The 18,331-nt window shown below is 50.7% G+C and overlaps 2 protein-coding genes across 4 annotated transcripts in view; one reads left to right on the forward strand and one right to left on the reverse strand.

Annotated features, from left to right (window-relative positions):
* The window catches only part of LOC144892253 (uncharacterized), a 350,787-nt gene that overhangs the window by 23,422 nt on the left and 309,034 nt on the right, over positions 1 to 18,331 (reverse strand). The gene's annotated exons all lie outside the window — the stretch shown is intronic.
* ADA (adenosine deaminase) overlaps positions 1,597 to 18,331 on the forward strand; it is a 119,017-nt gene continuing 102,282 nt past the window's right edge. The window contains exon 1 of one of the 3 annotated variants that reach the window (XM_078777904.1): positions 1,597 to 1,736. In XM_078777904.1, coding sequence (XP_078634030.1) covers positions 1,705 to 1,736 — 32 coding nt within the window. In that variant the 5' untranslated portion in view covers positions 1,597 to 1,704. Of the gene's footprint in view, positions 1,737 to 16,054; positions 16,430 to 18,331 lie in introns of those variants that run through there. The other 2 variants (XM_078777902.1, XM_078777905.1) reach the window with 2 other exon arrangements.

Below are 18,331 nucleotides of genomic sequence, written 5' to 3' on the forward strand. Positions count from 1 at the left end.
CATGGTTCGGGATAGGCCCGTTGGTTCCAGTGAAGGGAAATCTTAACTCTACAGCATACAAAGACATTCTAGACGATTGTGTGCTTCCAACTTTGTGGTAACAGTTTTGGGGAAGGCCCTTTCCTGTTTCAGCATGATAATGCCCCCGTGCACAAAGCGAGGTCCGTACAGAAATGGTTTGTCGAGATCGGTGTGGAAGAACTTGACTGGCCTACACAGAGCCCTGACCTCAACCCCATCGAACACCTTTGGGATGAATTGGAACCCTGACTGCGAGCCAGGCCTAATCACCCAACATCAGTGCCCGACCTCATTAATGCTCTTGTGGCTAAATGGAAGCAAATCCCCGCAGCAATGTTCCAACATCTAGTGGAAAGCCTTCCCAGAAGAGTGGAGGCTGTTATAGCAGCAAAGGGGGAGGACCAACTCCATATTAATGCCCATGATTTTGGAATGAGATGTGTGATGTTCGGGTGTCCACATACTTTTGGTCATGTAATGTGTATATATATATATAAGTATACTCACGTATATAGGCCGGCAGGATAGCCCGTAGATATGCACACTATCATCTCTGAGCTATCTGTCCTGGGTTTGAATCTCAGCCCAGCTACAAGCTATCATCATGGTGCCACTGGAAACCTTTAAATTGGGCGTTCCTTCTACCAATAGTTGGTAGACATTAAAGATCCCTCGTTGTCCTTCTCAAACAGTAGGTTATAGTTATCGCTGGAACGCTGAACCAAGTACAAGTTTCTGCTCAGACTTTCGGTAGCAAATGGTCGATTTCACCTTCTTGGTGGTTCTTTAACACCAGTCCCCAGTTTTCACCACTTGCTATCTCAGAGTGTGCTTGCAGTCTGGGTAGCGCTTTCTGCCCTAAACAAATTGACCAGGTGGCCCACATGTTTCATGTGAACGGTTTTCTTCGAATACGAAGGGGAACCAACACATAAAGTTGGATCGGAAACCAAATCCTGACTGGACCGCTCAGAAGCGAGGGTGTTTGATCTCTGGAATATGTAGTCGACCTACTTCATCACTTTCACCCTATATATCCGGCCTAAAACGAGACATGGCAAAAATCCCATAAGCCCGTGGCATATCAGGATAGTTTTCAAATTTAAACCTCATACAAAAAATATATATAGGTCTGCTGCTCACCCCTTGTACACCAATGTTTGGGTTCGAGAGGATCATTTTCCGTGAAAAAGTGGTGCAATACAGTTGTATTCGGCTATTGCTTCAATTGCCACATTGTTCGTTTCCAAATGGGTTTCCTCCGGAACTACAACTACCTCTTTTTGGGCCCCAAACAAATCGCATCTTCTTGCGGGGAGAGGCGAAGAATGTTTTTGGCCGAAGCCTTTCACGAACCGGTTAGGCAGGCCTGCCGCTCAAACTGAAAGAGCCAAGATTCTGAGGAATCTGTGACCTATCTGTGAAATCTCCGACAAAGTGACTTAGTTTTCTCTCAGCAGAGCATTAGAAACTGGGTTTGGAAAAAGCGATGCTTCGATAAAAACGGAACCATGGCAAAGGTCCCTGGGGCGGGGCCTTCTTGCAAGATACCCTGGGAAAAAAAGGTGGGGCGTGCCTCCCAGCAGAATAAAACCATGTACGGAGTGCAAAGTAGTGACTAACGAACACACAGACCTTCGCGCTGTCGGAGACAAGCTGTGCACACAATGAAGCGATTTTTGAATGGCACTGAGTTGGACTTCAATAAACCACGGGTATGCTTTCCAGCTTTACTTGAAACTTTTATGAACTCTTTCTTTCACAGCAGCCATAAAAACAAAATTGCCGATCACATGGAAACTGAGGAACCGCCAGATTTTCTTGGTTTCTCAATTTTCAATTAAGAAAGCAAGAAAGGCATTTGTCTTTAGGGGCTGGCAGGATAGCAACCTGGAGGTCTTTTCACTTGCCTTTGAGTACTCTTGCCTGTAGGAGTACGAAGGCATCAATGCGTGTCCCGTCCGGTCGAGTCGACCAATTACCACCGACACCCTGAGCAAATTCCTGCCCGAATCGCCCTCGTGTGAAGGCCGTCTGGCCAATAGACCCAAGTTCAACTGCCTTGCCCGCGAAAGCTTCAAAATGCATGTTAATTATGAACAGATGCCAATTTTTTTTGAAAGGAGCTTGATCTGGCTTGTGTTTCTGTCTTTGTTTGGCTCCATGTCTGCCATTTTCCATCCCGCTAGTTTTGCAAGGTCTGTTGAGGGAATGGTGGTGTAACCGTCATATATGACCTTGTAGTATTTGACCAATAATTGTGACAGTATGCTGGCGCATGAAGAGTCCCTTGGCAGCCACCGCCTAATTGCGACCAGTTTGAGGGTTGAAACATATCTTTCCCTCAAAGGGAACTTCAACGCAGGAGTAACCATTAGGCCAATTCACGCCTGCGCTGTGGTTGCCATCAAATGCTTGCTTGTCCATGCTCTATCCTCTAAGTGCTGAGTGTCAAGTGAGGAAGCGGCACGTACCATTTTTAAAGTATCCGGTGCGACTCGGCCGGGGTTCAAACAGCCAATTTACAAGGGAAAAACTACCTTAAAAAAAAGCTATGGTAAACCTTCTCCCAGGATTAATTACCAATATGCATTTGCTATGTTACATATTCTCTCGTAATGGAGATCTCTCACCCCATCCTACCCTCAGATAGAATTACCATGTGGTAGACTATCGCCCGCCCGATAAAAAAGATTACCATATTCTCCATGCTCCTTTCAAAGAGGAAATACTCCATGATAAACCTAACCACCATGAAGTAGTTAGCCCATCCCCTGCACAGCAGGAGACGGGTTTTGTAATCACTTCTGTGTGTCTGCCTGTCTGTCTGTCAGTCTGTCTGTGAGTGTGTGTGTCTGTCCGTGCCATAACTTTTTTACCATTTCAGTTTTGTCATCAAATTTTCACTAAATCTCTATTATGATAATATAGAGAAGACAAATTAATAACTTGGTCAAAAGGTCAAAGGTCGGAATCACATAAAATCATCAACTTTCATCCGATTGACCTGAAATTTTAAGAATTTGCATATTGGGTGACTGAATTAGTTCACCAATCAAAATCTAGAAGCTGGTTGTTGTTTTTTTAGATCAAAAGGTCAAAGGTCAAGGTTGCATAAAATATCCAATTTTTACCCGATTGACCTGAAATTTAAAGAATTTGCATATTTGGTAACTGAATTGGTTCACCAATCAAAAGCTACAAGGCGATTGTTTTTTTTTAGATCAAAAGGTCAAAGGTCAAGGTTGCATAAAATCGCCAATTTTTTCCCGATTGACCTGAAATTTAAAGAATTTGCATATTTGGTAACTGAATTGGTTCACCAATCAAAAGCTACAAGGCGATTGTTTTTTTTTAGATCAAAAGGTCAAAGGTCAAGGTTGCATAAAATCATCAATTTTCATCCGATTGACATAAAATTTAAGAATTTGCATATTGCATCACTGAATTGGTTCACGGATCAAAAGGTAGAACCTGATTTATTTATTTTTGATCCAAAGGTCAAGTTTGCGTAAAATCGCCAATTTTCATCTGATTGACCTAAAATTGAGAGATCTCGCGAGATCTTGGAGACGGCGGCAGGGATTTTCGAAGCTCCACGGTCTCCACGGTCTCCACGTTTTTCGAAGTTAAGTCTGTTCACAATTGTATTTTGTCGAAACTGTATTTATCTTTCGGTGTGTGAAGTTATTGTGTGCAACTTTGGTTGTTTCTCGGTGTTTATCTTTCATAAATTGATCGTCTGTTTGCCGTGTCTCGAGCAAGGCCTTGTACAGTGTGCACTGTACAACCTTGAGGCTTTGTTTTTCTCTCAGTGGTCCGTCGGTTGTGATCCAATAACTTTCGTTCTCTGTATTCCCAGTCTTTTCACCCATAGCCTACTTCCTTGTGTAAATCTCAACTCAAAAAAAAAAAAAAAAAAAAAAAAAAAAAACATTTCCTTCTCTGTTCTCATTCATTTATTCATTCTTATTCGTTCGTTCGTTCTTCGACCACGTGTTTCTCCCCCATTTCCCCAGATAGTTTTCACTCATTAACCTTCAATGTTTACACTTTCCCCTCAAGTTATGTATTCCGTCATATTTTATAACACCTTTTTCTTCTTCTTCTTTAAAAGGCTGCTTTCGACTTGCTCACCAAATCAATTCATCCCCAAAAAAATATCCATCTCCTATAGTGCCTTTTTTCTACATTCCCTAAACTCTCCTGCACTCCATCCTCCATCCAGCGTCCTTAAACGTATTTTTAACTCGAAGGTCACAAGAAACTCATTTTGCAATAAATGTTCGTTTCCCATAAATCGTACACTTTCAAAAATCCAATCTCACCCCTCCCCTCCAAATCTTCCCCATAACCCCTCCCCTCCAAATCTTCCCCATCACCCCTCCCCTCCAAATCTTCCCCATCACCCATCCCTTTCAAATCTCCCCCCTTGCCCCCTCCCTCCTAAACTACCCCCTCACCCCTCCCCGCCAAGACTCCCCCTCGCCCCTCCCCTCCTAGACTCCTGCCTCACCCCTCCCCTCCAAATCTCCCCCATATCCCATCCCTTTCAAATCCCTCCCCTTGTCCCTTCCCTCCCAAACTCCCCCCTCACCCCTCCCCTTCAAATCTCCCCACCCTCATTGCTTCTCAATTTCCCCCCTCTCACTCCCCCTCCTCAAAGCGTCCTCCCCGCTTCTTCCCCCTTCAAACTCTCACCTCCATCTCCCCCAACCTTCTGCCTCGCTCTTCCCCCTCCTCAAATAACACCTCATTGTGGCTCACCCAATCACCATCAAACCTTTTGTCCGCCCCATCCTTCCCTTTCTCCGAGCTATTCTGAAATCTCTGACACACCTTCAACAGCTCTCCCTACCTCTTCCACCTCTTCCACATCTTACCCTACCCCTCCTCCCCCCTGTTCTGTATCTGATGCTCCCCCTTCCTCTTCATTAACGGTATGGACCTCAAACATCCGGGGCCTTCGTTCAAACTTAACTGATCTCTCCATACAGGTTGCTTCTGTCAAACCAGACGTGATCTGCTTAACAGAAACTTTCCTCCTTTATGATGTCTCTGATTCCATAGTATCTCTCCCGGGCTACTCCCTCCTCCGGTATGATAGACCTGAGCCTCGTCCTGGAGGCGGGGTTGCTATCTTTATCAAAAACTCTCTTCCTCACTCGCCCTGCACTGCACTCTCTCCACCTCACCCCCAGGAATACCTCTGGCTATGGCTTCCCCTTCGCTCCCACCTCTTGTTCATATGTGTGTTGTACCGTCCACCAAACAGTGATGACTCCATCTACATCTCGCTGTCTGATGATATGGACCAACTTCTATCTACTCATCCCAACTCTCTCTTCCTCATATGTGGTGATTTCAACTGTCATCATGCCAGTTGGCTGGGTGTGGGTACCTCTCTCACCAGCCATGGCTCCTCAGCAAAGGACTTCTGCGACTCACTGGGACTGACACAATCTGTCAATTTCCCGACCCGGATCTCAGTCAACGGAACATCTTCTCTTCTGGACTTGGTTATGACTAACTTCCCTGAAAATGTCTGCTGCTCTTCTTCTGCTCCGATCGGATCATCTGATCATGTCCTTGTTAAAGTGGACATCTCTCTGACCATCCTCAGGGAGCCTGCTCAGCGTCGACGAGTCTGGCATTTCACTCAGGCCAACTGGCACGGTCTTCAAGCAGCCATCAATCATCTGGACTGGTCTCCCATCTCTACCACCTCTGACATCAACTCATCCTGGGAATTCTTCCAAAGTAAATTGCTCTCTCTCATGCACAGATTTATCCCATCTCGTCTTCAGTTGTCATACCCTTCCTCCCGTCCATGGTACACGGAATCTTGTGGTGAGGCTGTTGCCCAGAAACAACTTGCCTTCGTCTCCTGGAAAGCAAATCCAACGGAAGGAAATCTCATTTCCTTTCACAAAGCCCGAAACAAGTGTGTGTCCACCCTCAGGAGAGCCAGGAAACAATATCTCTCCATTCTCAAGACCGAACTCTCTTATCTGTCTCCCTCTTCCAAATCCTGGTGGCGTCTGGTCAAATCCGTTTCTGGTGTTTGTTCCCCCTCCATCCCCTCCCTTACCTCAAACGGCTACACAGCTGACTCCGCACGTGAAAAAGCTGAATGCCTCAACTCTGTGTTTGCCTCTAAATCTTGTGTCCCAAACCCATCCCTCTCTGTACCCACCATACCCAGTCGTACCCTGCTGCTCCTGGACTCCGTGTCCTTTCCTCCTGACAAGGTGGAAAAGTTTCTGTCAACCCTCGACTCTGATTCTGCAACTGGACCCGACGGCATCAGCCCACGGGTCCTAAAATCCTGCTCTGCTGCTCTATCTCACCCTCTCTCTGTTCTCTTCACCCTCTCTTTTGCTCAAGGTCAACTGCCATCTGCTTGGAAATCAGCCAACATCACCGCTTTGCACAAAAAAGGTGCAAAAACAGATCCTAGCAACTACAGACCAATCAGCCTTCTCCCAATTATCAGCAAAGTCATGGAATCCATCATTGCTTCTGATATGAAATCTTTCCTCTTCTCCAATGGCTTGATCTCTGATCATCAATTTGGTTTCAGACCAGGTCACTCTACTCTGGACATGCTGCTTCTGCTGTCTCAACAATGGATGGAGGTCCTCAATGCCAAACAGGAAATTAGAGCTGTCTCCCTCGACATATCACGTGCCTTCGACACGGTCTGGCACCCCGCTCTGCTCACCAAACTCTCCTCCTTTGGTATCCATGGAAACCTCCACGCATGGCTGGCGGACTTCCTCTCTAGTCGTCGTCAACGTGTGGCCCTGAATGGGTTTCTCTCATCTCCTCTTCCTGTTCAGGCTGGAGTTCCCCAAGGCAGTGTTCTGGGCCCCGTGCTTTTTCTGGTCTTCATCAATGATCTCTCTGACTCTCTCGAAAATCCTCTCTATCTCTTTGCTGATGACTCCACTCTCTGCCGCTCCATTCCTCTTCCCTCAGATCGGCAGTCTGCTGCCTCCTCACTCTCTGAAGACCTGGACAAAATCACAGACTGGTCAAACAAGTGGAACATGTCTTTCAATCCTGACAAATCTCACACTCTTACTATGTCTCTCCGAAAAGATCGACTGGACAACCCTCCCATCTACTTTCTCAACAATCCTCTCCAAGAAGTTCTGTCGCTCAAGATTTTGGGTCTCACTATCTGCCATGATCTTTCTTGGGAAAACCACATTTCCAAGCTGGCCTCCAAAGCCAGTCGCCGACTGGGCATCCTCCGTCGTGTGAAGTCCTTCCTCGGCACACCTGAGCTCCTCACCACATACAAGGCTTTCATCCGCAGCTCAATGGAATACTGTTCTCCCCTATGGGCCGGTGCTCCTGCCTCACACCTAGCTCGGCTTCACGCTGTTGAAACCAAAGCTTTCAGAATTATTGGAATCTCCCGCGATGAAGCTATCTCTGAGGGCCTTTCACTCACTCACCACAGGCAGGTAGGTGGTCTTTCTGTCTTCTACCGACTCCTCTCCGGCCTTGCACCCCCAGCTCTCTCTGTGCTCTGTCCCCCAAATATTCCTACAGGTCGCACAAGATCTGCCAGCAACCCTCTGATGGTTAAACTGCCGAAATCTCGGCTCTCCGCTCACCTTCACTCTTTCATTCCTCTTTTCTCCCGCCTCTGGAACAAACTCCCTCACTCCCTTCAATCCCACTCCTCCCTCCAGGTCTTTAAAACAGCTGTTCACCACCATCTCTTATCTTCCCCCATCCAAAACCTTGATCTTTTCTACCCCCGCTAATTCACCCCAGATCCACCTTGTTTGAAATTCCAACTTCTTTCCTGGAAGTCCTGGCAGTGTCCATATGTTTTATACCTCTCCCACTGCCCCCTTCCCACGCCCCCCCCCCCCAAAGCCCTCGCCCTCTCTCAGATCTCTCGATGTCTCCATGTCTCTCGGTCCCTGCTCTCAAATGTTGTGTTTGTGTCCTTCCCCCTCTCTCCCCATCTTGTCTACCGCTCCCTATGTTATATGTTTTATGTGTCGGTTTGTCTTTCTGTGTGATTAATGTTCGCTCTTTCACGAGCCTCGATCTTGTATACAAAAAAAAAAAAAAAAAAAAAAAAAAAAAAATTGAAAGAATTTGCATATCGGTTCACTGAATTAGTTCACCAATCAAAATCTAGAAGCTGGTTGCTTTTTTAGATCAAAAGGTCAAAGGTCAAGGTTGCATAAAATGGCCAATTTTTTCCCGATTGACCTGAAATTGAAAGAATTTGCATATTTGGTAACTGAATTGGTTCACCAATCAAAAGCTACATGCCGATTGTTTTTTAGATCAAAAGGTCAAAGGTCACGGTTGCATAAAATCATCAATTTTCATCCGATTGACCTGAAATTTTAATTATTTGCATATTGCGTCACTGAATTGGTTCACGGATCAAAAGCTAGGGGTCGATTGTTGTTGTTTTTTTAGATAAAAAGGTCAAAGGTCAAGGTTGCATAAAATCGTCAATTTTCATCCAATTGATTTGAAATTTTAAGAATTTGCATATTACGTCACAGAATTGGTTCAACAATGAAAAGCTAGAAGCCGATTTTTTTTTTAGATCTAAATCTCAAAGGTCAAGGTTGCATTAATTAAATCATCAATTTTCATTTTGTATTTTTTGTTAAACTGTTTTTGTTATTTTGAGCATACGGAAGAAGACGAAAGAAGCCGACGTTTGAATATAAACGGATGTCGGCTTTGCATTTTCAGATGGCTTCTAGTTTTTGCAGAGATTGCAGTTTACACCTCTAGTCAGGTTCACTCTGTTAACAAATATAATTTCGTTCAAAATTTTGGTAGATTAGCAAAACTATACATTTTTGGAATATTCAGAGCATGAGGAATCCAAAAATTAATGTTTACATTTGCGTAGACACCTTTGCGAAAATGACACTCAGGACAGTGATGAAGATAGTCAGGTTCACTATCTATCTATAATTCCATTAATCTCTGTGTGTATGTGTGTTTGTATGTGTGTATGTGTGTATGTGTGTATGTGTGTATGTGTGTATGTTTGTCTGTGACCGCTGTTTCTCGACAACTACCGGTCCGATATACTTTAAACTTGCCAGGTATATTGCTGGGGACCCGAGGATGTGCCTTTTCAAGGTTTGAAATTAATCGGACAAGTAGTTACCGAGCTATGGCGATTTCTTTACCAAACACTGCAAGCCGTTCGCTTTGGACCAAACCATTGCATGTAAATAGAGGGGGGGGGTTCTGTGGTCGTTGCGAATGGACCAAACCATTCATGTAAATAGAGGGGGGGGGGGGGGGTTCTGTGGTCGTTACTGCCACGTGGTTTCAAAGTTTTTTTTTGTTGTTGTTGTTTGCACGCATGTTTTTTTGCACCCACGTACGGGCACGCCCTAGGATGTTTACACACACACACCCCTACACAAATTTTTTTTTTTTTTTTTTTTGGCAAGGAACGGGCACCCACGTACGGGCACGTCCTAGCTTATATATAGTACGGGCATGCCCTAGTCTATCTATAATTCCAGTAATCTCTGTGTGTTTGTTTGTACGTTTGTACGTTTGTACGTTTGTACGTTTGTTTGTTTGTCTGTGACCGCTGTTTCTCGACAACCACGGGTCCGATATACTTGAAACTTGCCAGGTATATTGCTGGGGACCCGAGGATGTGCCTTTTTAAGGTTTGAAATTAATCGGACAAGTACTTACCGAGCTATGGCGATTTAGCCGTTCGCCGTTCGCTTTGGCGTTGCGAATGGACCAAACCATTGCATGTAAATAGAGGGGGGGGGTTCTGTGGTCGTTGCGAATGGACCAAACCATTCATGTAAATAGAGGGGGGGGGGGGTTCTGTGGTCGTTACTGCCACGTGGTTTCAAAGTTTTTTTTTGTTGTTGTTGTTTGCACGCATGTTTTTTTGCACCCATGTACGGGCACGCCCTAGGATGTTTACACACACACACCCCTACACAAATTTTTTTTTTTTTTTTTTTTTGGCAAGGAACGGGCACCCACGTACGGGCACGTCCTAGCTTATATATAGTACGGGCATGCCCTAGTGTTAACAAATATAATTTCTTTCAAAATTTTGGGATTAGCAAACCTGTACATTTTTGGAATATTCAGAGCATGGAGAATCTGAAAATCAATGTTGGCATTTGCACAGACACCTGCATGGCCGCCATTTTGGCTTTTCAAAATGGCCGCCATAAAATACATATTTTGCGCGATCTCGGCTTCTAGTCAACCGAGAGACTTAATTAAATATGCTAATCCTATGTTTTCTGGGTCAAGGAATCCAATAAAGGCCTCAAAATAGTGCTCAGGATTATAGAAAAGCAACAAACAAAGGTAATTGAAAACCATTGTCTTGAAGGAACTGCGCTCCAACGCGAGTCGAAAGAATTGACGCGACCAAAGACGGAATTCGTCCGAGTTGCTTTATTGAAACAAAACAGCTCAGGTATTCTCCCAAGCCCGTTTATCGGGCAGCAATATATATACACATTTATGTCGGGAAGTTTGCCCGGCAAAAGCTATACCGGGCATGCCCGGGTGTCAAGGGCGAGCCTTGGAAAGGCGAGTCTGGACCTGCCCGGGCGTGTTTGGCTGCAGCCTGGCAAGTCGAGGCTGGGCGTGCCCGGGCGCTCTGGGCGAGCCCTGGAAAGGCGATAGCGGGCATGCCCGGACGCTCTGGGCGAGCCCTGGAAAGGCGATAGCGGGCATGCCCGGACGCTCTGGGCGAGCCCTGAAAAGGCGATAGCGGGCATGCCCGGATGCTCTGGGCGAGCCCTGGAAAGGCGAGAGCGGGCATGCCCGGGAAAGACGAGACCGGGCGTGCCCGGGAGGTTCGGGCGTGCCCGGGAACAGTGAGTCCGGGCATGCCCAGGAGAGGCGCGTCTGGCCGTGTTCTGGCCGGTGCAAGGCGATTGTGTGCATCCAGCGGTAACCGCTACACACGCCCCTCCAGAATCGACCTGCACCGGCAGGGTCAATTTAAGGGGGGTCCGGATGACCCGGCCGAAGCGACCCCTGGAGGGTCGTGGGGAGGGGTCCGACGTGGTGGTGGGTGGTCGAGCGGGGGGAACTGTGGACGGGGGGCGGCCTCGCCGCGGAGGAAGGGCCAACCGTGGTGGTCGGTCGACGTCCATGTGCGCCGGTTTGAGGCGGTCCACAGAAATCCGGTCCGGCCGGCCGCCGAAGTCGACGATGAAAGACTTGTCGCCCCGTCGCAGGACCCGGAAGGGCCCGTCGTACGGCGGCCGGAGTGGCCCCCGGTGCGCGTCATGATGCACAAAGATGTACTCCGCTGTGCGAAGCGCCGGGGGGACGTAGGACTGGGGGCCACCGTGGCGGGACCTCGGCACGGGGGCAAATCGTCGGGCGGCCTCCTGGAGGTCCGAGCGCTGGCGAGCGGCGGACCAGGGACTGGTAGCGTCGGGCACGAATTCGCCCGGGACGCGGAGCGGCTGGCCATAGACGAGCTCGGCGGCGGACGCCTGGAGGTCTTCCTTGGGGGCCGTGCGAAGGCCCAAAAGGACCCACGGCAGCCGGTCGGCCCAACCGTCGTCCTGAAGGCCGGCCATGAGTGCGGCCTTCATGGAGCGGTGAAACCGCTCGCACAACCCGTTGGCCTGGGGGTGGTAGGCCGTGGTGCGGTGCAGCGTGACCCCCAACGAACGGGCGACCGCGCCCCAAAGCTCAGACGTGAACTGTGGGCAGCGGTCGGACGAGATGTCCGCTGGTGCGCCGAAGCGCGCGACCCAGGTGGCGATGAACGCCTGCGCCACGTCGGCGGTGGTGGTGGAGGCGAGGGGCACAGCCTCCGGCCACCTGGTGGTCCTGTCCACCATGGTGAGCAGGTGGGTGAACCCCCGCGAGGGGGGCAGGGGACCCACCAGGTCCACGTGGACGTGGTCGAAACGCCGTTCAGGCACGGCGAAAGGTGCCAGCGGGGCCTGGGTGTGGCGGTGGACCTTGACTCGCTGGCAGGCCGTGCAGGCGTTGGCCCAGTCGCGGATGTTTCGTCGAAGGCCGTGCCAGACGAAACGCACTGAAACCAGCTTCTGAGAAGCTTTCCGGCCCGGGTGAGAAAGGCCGTGGATGGAGGCGAAGATGCGGCGCTGCTAGGAAACGGGCACGATGGGGCGAGGCTGGCCCTGGGAGACGTCGCAGAGCAGGACGGTGCCCGCGAAGGGAATGTTGGCCAGGCGGAGGCCCGTGTCCGCCGCACGGAGTGCCTGCACCAAGGCGTCGGTGGTCTGGTCGGCCGCCATGAGCGTGAAGTCCACGCCGAGGTGGACCGCGTTCGCGCTGGCCCGAGAAAGACAGTCGGCCACGGCGTTGTCTTTGCCGGCGACGTGCCGGATGTCCGTGGTGAACTCCGACACGGCGGAGAGGTGGCGCTGCTGGCGGGCCGACCACGGCTCCGTGACCTTAGCCATTGCATAGACCAACGGCTTGTGGTCGACGAAAGCCGTGAACGGGCGGCCCTCCAGGAGGTGTCGGAAATGGCGAACGGCCAGGAATAGCCCGAGCAGCTCGCGGTCGAACGTGCTGTAGTTTAACTCGTTCGGCCGGAGTTGCCGGCTGAAAAAAGCGACTGGCTGCCAAACCCCGTCCACCCATTGCTCATGGACGGCGCCCACCGCGTAGTTGGAGGCGTCCGTAGTGAGGGCAATGGGCGCGTTGAGCACTGGGTGAGCCAGCAGCGTTGCGTCGGCGAGGGCCCGTTTGGCGCTGGCGAAGGCCGCGTCCATGGCCGCGGACCAAACAATGTCATGCTTGGCCGGCTTGCCCCGGAGGGCCTCGTAAAGGGGCCGCATGAGCTGAGCAGCGCAGGGCACGAATCGGTGATAAAAATTCACCATGCCGAGGAACTCTTGGAGGGCCTTGATGGAACGGAGACGCGGGAACGTGGTGATGGCCTCGACCTTGGTCGGCAGCGGCATGGCCCCGGTCTTGGTGATGCGGTGGCCCAAAAAGTCAACGGTCGTCGCGCCGAAGTGGCATTTGACCGGGTTGACAATTAAGCCATGCTCGCTGAGGCGACCGAACAGTGTTCGGAGGTGGAGGAGGTGCTCGGCGCGGGACGTGCTGGCGACGAGGATATCGTCCAGATAGACGAAAAGAAACGGCAGGTCGCGCAGCACGCCGTCCATCAAGCGCTGGAACGCCTGGGCCGCGTTCTTGAGGCCAAACGGCATCCGCAAAAATTCGAACAGGCCGAACGGCGTGATGACGGCCGTCTTCGGGACGTCGGCCGCCCGGACAGGTACCTGGTGGTAGCCCCGTATCAGGTCAATTTTCGAAAAGATGACCCATCCCGCCAAACGGGCGGAAAAGTCCTGAATATGCGGGATCGGGTACCTGTCGGGGGTGGTAGCGTCGTTGAGACGGCGGTAGTCGCCACACGGGCGCCATCCACCCCCCGGCTTTGGCACGATGTGCAGTGGCGAGGCCCACGCGCTATCGGAGCGCCGCACGATGCCGAGGTGCTCCAACGCGTCGAACTCGGCCTTCGCCACGGCGAGCTTGGCCGGGTTGAGGCGGCGGGCCCTGGCGTAGACCGGCGGGCCCGTAGTGGGTATGTGGTGCTCGATCCCGTGCCGCACCGCGACGGCCGAAAACGTCGGCCGCGTGAGGGCCGGGAAGTCCGCGAGCAGGCGAGCGAACTCGTTCGCTGCCGGGAGGGCGCACGCCAGTTCGGTCGGCGCGGAGCTGCTCATCGTGCACGCCAGGGAGCTGAAGGTCTCGGCGTTGACAAGGCGACGACGTTTGACGTCGACCAGCAGCCCGTGCGCGCAGAGGAAGTCGGTGCCCAGCAAAGCCATGGGGACGCAGGCGGTCACAAAAGTCCATTGAAAACGCTGGCTGCCAAAGCAGAGGGTGACGACGCGTGGGCCGAAAGTGCGTATGGCCGAGCCATTAGCAGCGACCAAAGAGGGGCCGCAAACGGCATCCCGCCTGTCCTGCTCGGAGGCGGGTATGACGCTCAGTTGGGCGCCGGTGTCACACAGGAAACGCCGCCCAGACGCTTTGTCCCGAATAAACAGCAAGTTGCCCGAGTGGCCGGCGCTCATGGCTGGGAATGAACGCCGGCTCGGCCGTTTCCCGACCTGCCGAAAGTGCATGGGGGCCGGCACATCCGAGCCTTGTGTCCGAACCTGGCGTGGTAATAACACCACGCCCGGTCAGGTGGAGGCCCCGTCCGTCGTGTCGGAAGCGGGCGGTGTGGCGTGGCGGCCGCCAGTTGCACTGGCAGTTCGGCCTCCAACCGCGCAGGGCGCTCGGGCGTCGTGGGCGTCGCCTCGGACGGTGGCGGGCTCCAGGTAACCGCGCCGATGTGCTGGCCCGCCGAGGAGATCTTATCGGCTTCCCCGGCGAGGGCGCGGGAATCCGTGATCAACGTGCCAGCCAGGGCGAGGCGTACCGGGTGAGGCAGCTGGCGAAGGAACAGCTCGCGGAACAGAAAATCCGGAGAGTGCTCACCGAGCAACGAGAGCATATAGTCCATGCGCTCTGACGGGCGCGTGTCGCCGAGCTCGGGCAGAGCGAGCAGGCGCCGTGCGCATGCTGCCGGTGAGAGGGCGAAAGCATTGAGGAGGAGTGTCTTCAGCGCGTCGTATTTGTCAGCAGCCGGCGGGTGCTCGAGGAGGCTCAAGGCGCGGGCCGCGGTGGCGGAACCGAGCGCCGCCACAACATGGTGGAAGCGGGTGTCGTCCGCGGTGATGCCTCGCAGGGCGAACTGAGAGTCCGCCTGAGCGAACCAAACAGCCGCGTGAGCCTCCCAGAAGGTAGGCAGTTTAAGCGTCACTGCCGTATCCATGTCGGTAGGTCACCAATGAAGGAACTGCGCTCCAACGCGAGTCGAAAGAATTGACGCGACCAAAGACGGAATTCGTCCGAGTTGCTTTATTGAAACAAAACAGCTCAGGTATTCTCCCAAGCCCGTTTATCGGGCAGCAATATATATACACATTTATGTCGGGAAGTTTGCCCGGCAAAAGCTATACCGGGCATGCCCGGGTGTCAAGGGCGAGCCTTGGAAAGGCGAGTCTGGACCTGCCCGGGTGTGTTTGGCTGCGGCCTGGCAAGTCGAGGCTGGGCGTGCCCGGGCACTCTGGGCGAGCCCTGGAAAGGCGATAGCGGGCATGCCCGGACGCTCTGGGCGAGCCCTGGAAAGGCGATAGCGGGCATGCCCGGACGCTCTGGGCGAGCCCTGGAAAGGCGATAGCGGGCATGCCCGGACGCTCTGGGCGAGCCCTGGAAAGGCGAGACCGGGCGTGCCCGGGAGGTTCGGGCGTGCCCGGGAACAGTGAGTCCGGGCATGCCCGGAGAGGCGCGTCTGGCCGTGTTCTGGCCGGTGCAAGGCGATTGTGTGCATCCAGCGGTAACCGCTATAGTCTTTATATTTGTGATATAACTGTATTACATAATACATGATATTGCAAGTCCTTTGAAGTTATAGGTTGTTATAGGAAGTTATAGGTAGTATCATATTGAACTATAAGTCCTATACACAGGATCTACGAGGTCTATACCGTTCAGGAATATGCTTTTACAGATCTTCATCACTGTCCTGAGTGTCATTTTCGCAAAGGTGTCTACGCAAATGTAAACATTAATTTTGGATTCCTCATGCTCTGAATATTCCAGAAATGTATAGTTTTCCTAATCTACCAAAATTTTGAACGAAAAAACATAGTGAACCTGACTAATCAGGGAAGATCACAGACAGGGCTAGTTTGTACATTTTGTGTAAATACCCAAAACTTGGCCTGATGCCATCTCAGCTGCAGCCAGCTATCGCAGTGTCATCGAATCGTGCAAATGTCTCTTCCGCCACCACAGCTTCACCTATGAGATATTTCCTTTTTAATCGTGTGTTTGATCTGAATGAGATGGTTATAACAGGCAGTTCCTCATCGTTAATGAGTGAAGCCATTGTTGACTCAAAGAACCCACAGTACCACCGGGGTAAGGGAAATTGCCAGTAAAAAGGAACACTGTTGCCCAATTGCTCAGACTAGGAAGTGGACAAATACGTTGCGCGATTTAAGAATATCGCATGGCATAACTGGTACCTTGAAGACACCTGCCTGCGGAGCACCTGCAGTCTGGCAGTTTGTGGTCGGGTCGGGACTTGTTCGCAGACAAGATGGCGCAAAGTCAAATGTACCATCCTGTCGGATTTTTAATACTTAATTATCTGCACCTGGTGTATTGAGCTTTTGCAAATCCATGTGCCCTTTGCACATTGCCCTTCTGGATGGTGGGTTAGTGCCTTGTGGAAGTGTGTGTTGGTGCTCTAAAGGATCACAAAGTGCTGAAGGTTAGGACTTATTATCTTTCGTCAGAGCAAATGAGAGAGATGGGAGCGCGTCAGGGTTGCTATAAGGTGAGTGACGATGTGTTAAAGATATCATGGTGTCATTTTTCGGGATTTTATTTTTGTGCCCACGACCTGACGTTCGGTGCCCCCATCACGTATGTAATGTTTGGTGGAGATTGGTCAAGGGGTGTGGACTTATATAAAATAAAGAAAAGCCTTCACACACTGTAACACACACACACACACACACACACACACACACACACACACACACGGCCTCTAAAGGCGGATCTATATATGTATATATAATCGGAAGAAATTAAATAAGTAGCGGACGTAGATTCAATTTGAAATTCAATTTCAATTTGAATTTCTTCCGAATATTTATTTAATGCAAATGAGGCTCCCTACTCGTGTTGTGGAGTTTCTCCTATTTCTCAGTTTTATTTATGTGTATATATATATATGTGTGTGTATATATATACAGTATATATATACACACACATATACATATTTACGGTTCTGACAATTGTCACCCTGTGGCAAATGCTCCAAACATAGTTGTTTCCTAGTTAGTTATTTCATTATTACACATTCACCTTTTGTGTAGAGGATAAAAACGGGAATATATACTTTATATATATATATATATAATTATTATTATTTTGAAAGATTTGTGATGCCAGCTTGCCGAGATTTCTATCTATTTCGAAGAATCCATGATGCAGGCCGAGATCTCTAACTCCAGACCGAGATCTCTAACTATTGCGAAGCAATCGTGATGCCAGCGTGCCTAGATCTCTATCTATTGTGAAGCTACTCCAAAGCAGTGGTAACAAAATGCTGTTTCAGAAATGTTGAAAACCCTATACTGCATATAAAATATTGCTACGGTTTTGAGATTGGCACATTGAAGTCATTAAAGGTTAAAGGTTAAAGGGTTGCCCCCCCCCCCCCCCATAGTTAGTCACACGAGCAACATAAAGGCCCATTTGTAGTATAGTTATGTCTTAGTATGTGTAAGAATAGGCTATTTCCCCTCTTAGTGCCTGCGTTGTGTAAAGACAGGAGAGTAGGCCCCATTCATTTTGCGTCCAACCTCCAATTCTACCTCCATGGGCGTAATATGTGATGGGCGCAATTCTACCTCTATGGGCGTAATTGAACCCGCGCCCCATTCGGCTGACCACTAGTCGAGTAACACGAGGTAGGCCTGAGAAGGAGGGGCGCGGGGTCGGGGTGAGCGGCGTGGGGGAGACGGTAAGAGCCACCAGCCAATCAGGGCTCTAGCGGCATGGCGTGAGAGGGCGTGGTGAGGCGCGTCTGGTGAGTTCCAGAAGGTTCGCGGGGCGTGCCTATATAAGTCGCTGCGCAAAGCCCTCGACAGGACTTATCAGCAGGACTTGAAGGGTTTTTGCTTAAGGACTTGAAGGACTTGTACCAGTGGCGAAAGGACTTGGAGAGGATAAGCACGTTGGAAAGAACTTGCAGAGGATACGCGCGTTGTTTGAGGACTTGCGCAGAGAGAGAGAATAAGAGGCGTTGAACTGTACCAAGTACGCGGGCGCAGCCAGACGCGCCGGTAACGCATATTGCGCTTTTCACCCACGCGAGTAAGCGTGGCCATAGCCGCAAGTGAATAACCGCCAGCCATGCCAACGTCCGCTCCCTACCGTTCGGCCCGTGATAACCCGCTCTGTTCAGGTGACACGCGGCGAGCTCCTGCTTTCACCTACTTCCATCTCCAAGAGACATGCCGGGGATCGGAGGGAGCTGCACGGGAGCCATCCCTGGACGCGCTGGGAACATCAACCTGCTCATCAGCAATCCCCGTGTGAGTGTGTGTGTGAGACGGGCCCGTTTGTCCTGGGTATTATGTAAGACTGTATAAGGCTGCTCTGTGTCCCGTTTTTCTCTACCATTGTATAGTGTAAATAAATCCTGTTCTTCCTTCCAATTCGATCGTCT

The sequence above is a fragment of the Myxine glutinosa genome, chromosome 5 (assembly GCF_964187855.1).
Source record: "Myxine glutinosa chromosome 5, kmMyxGlut1.1, whole genome shotgun sequence".
NCBI classification, from domain to species: domain Eukaryota; kingdom Metazoa; phylum Chordata; class Myxini; order Myxiniformes; family Myxinidae; genus Myxine; species Myxine glutinosa.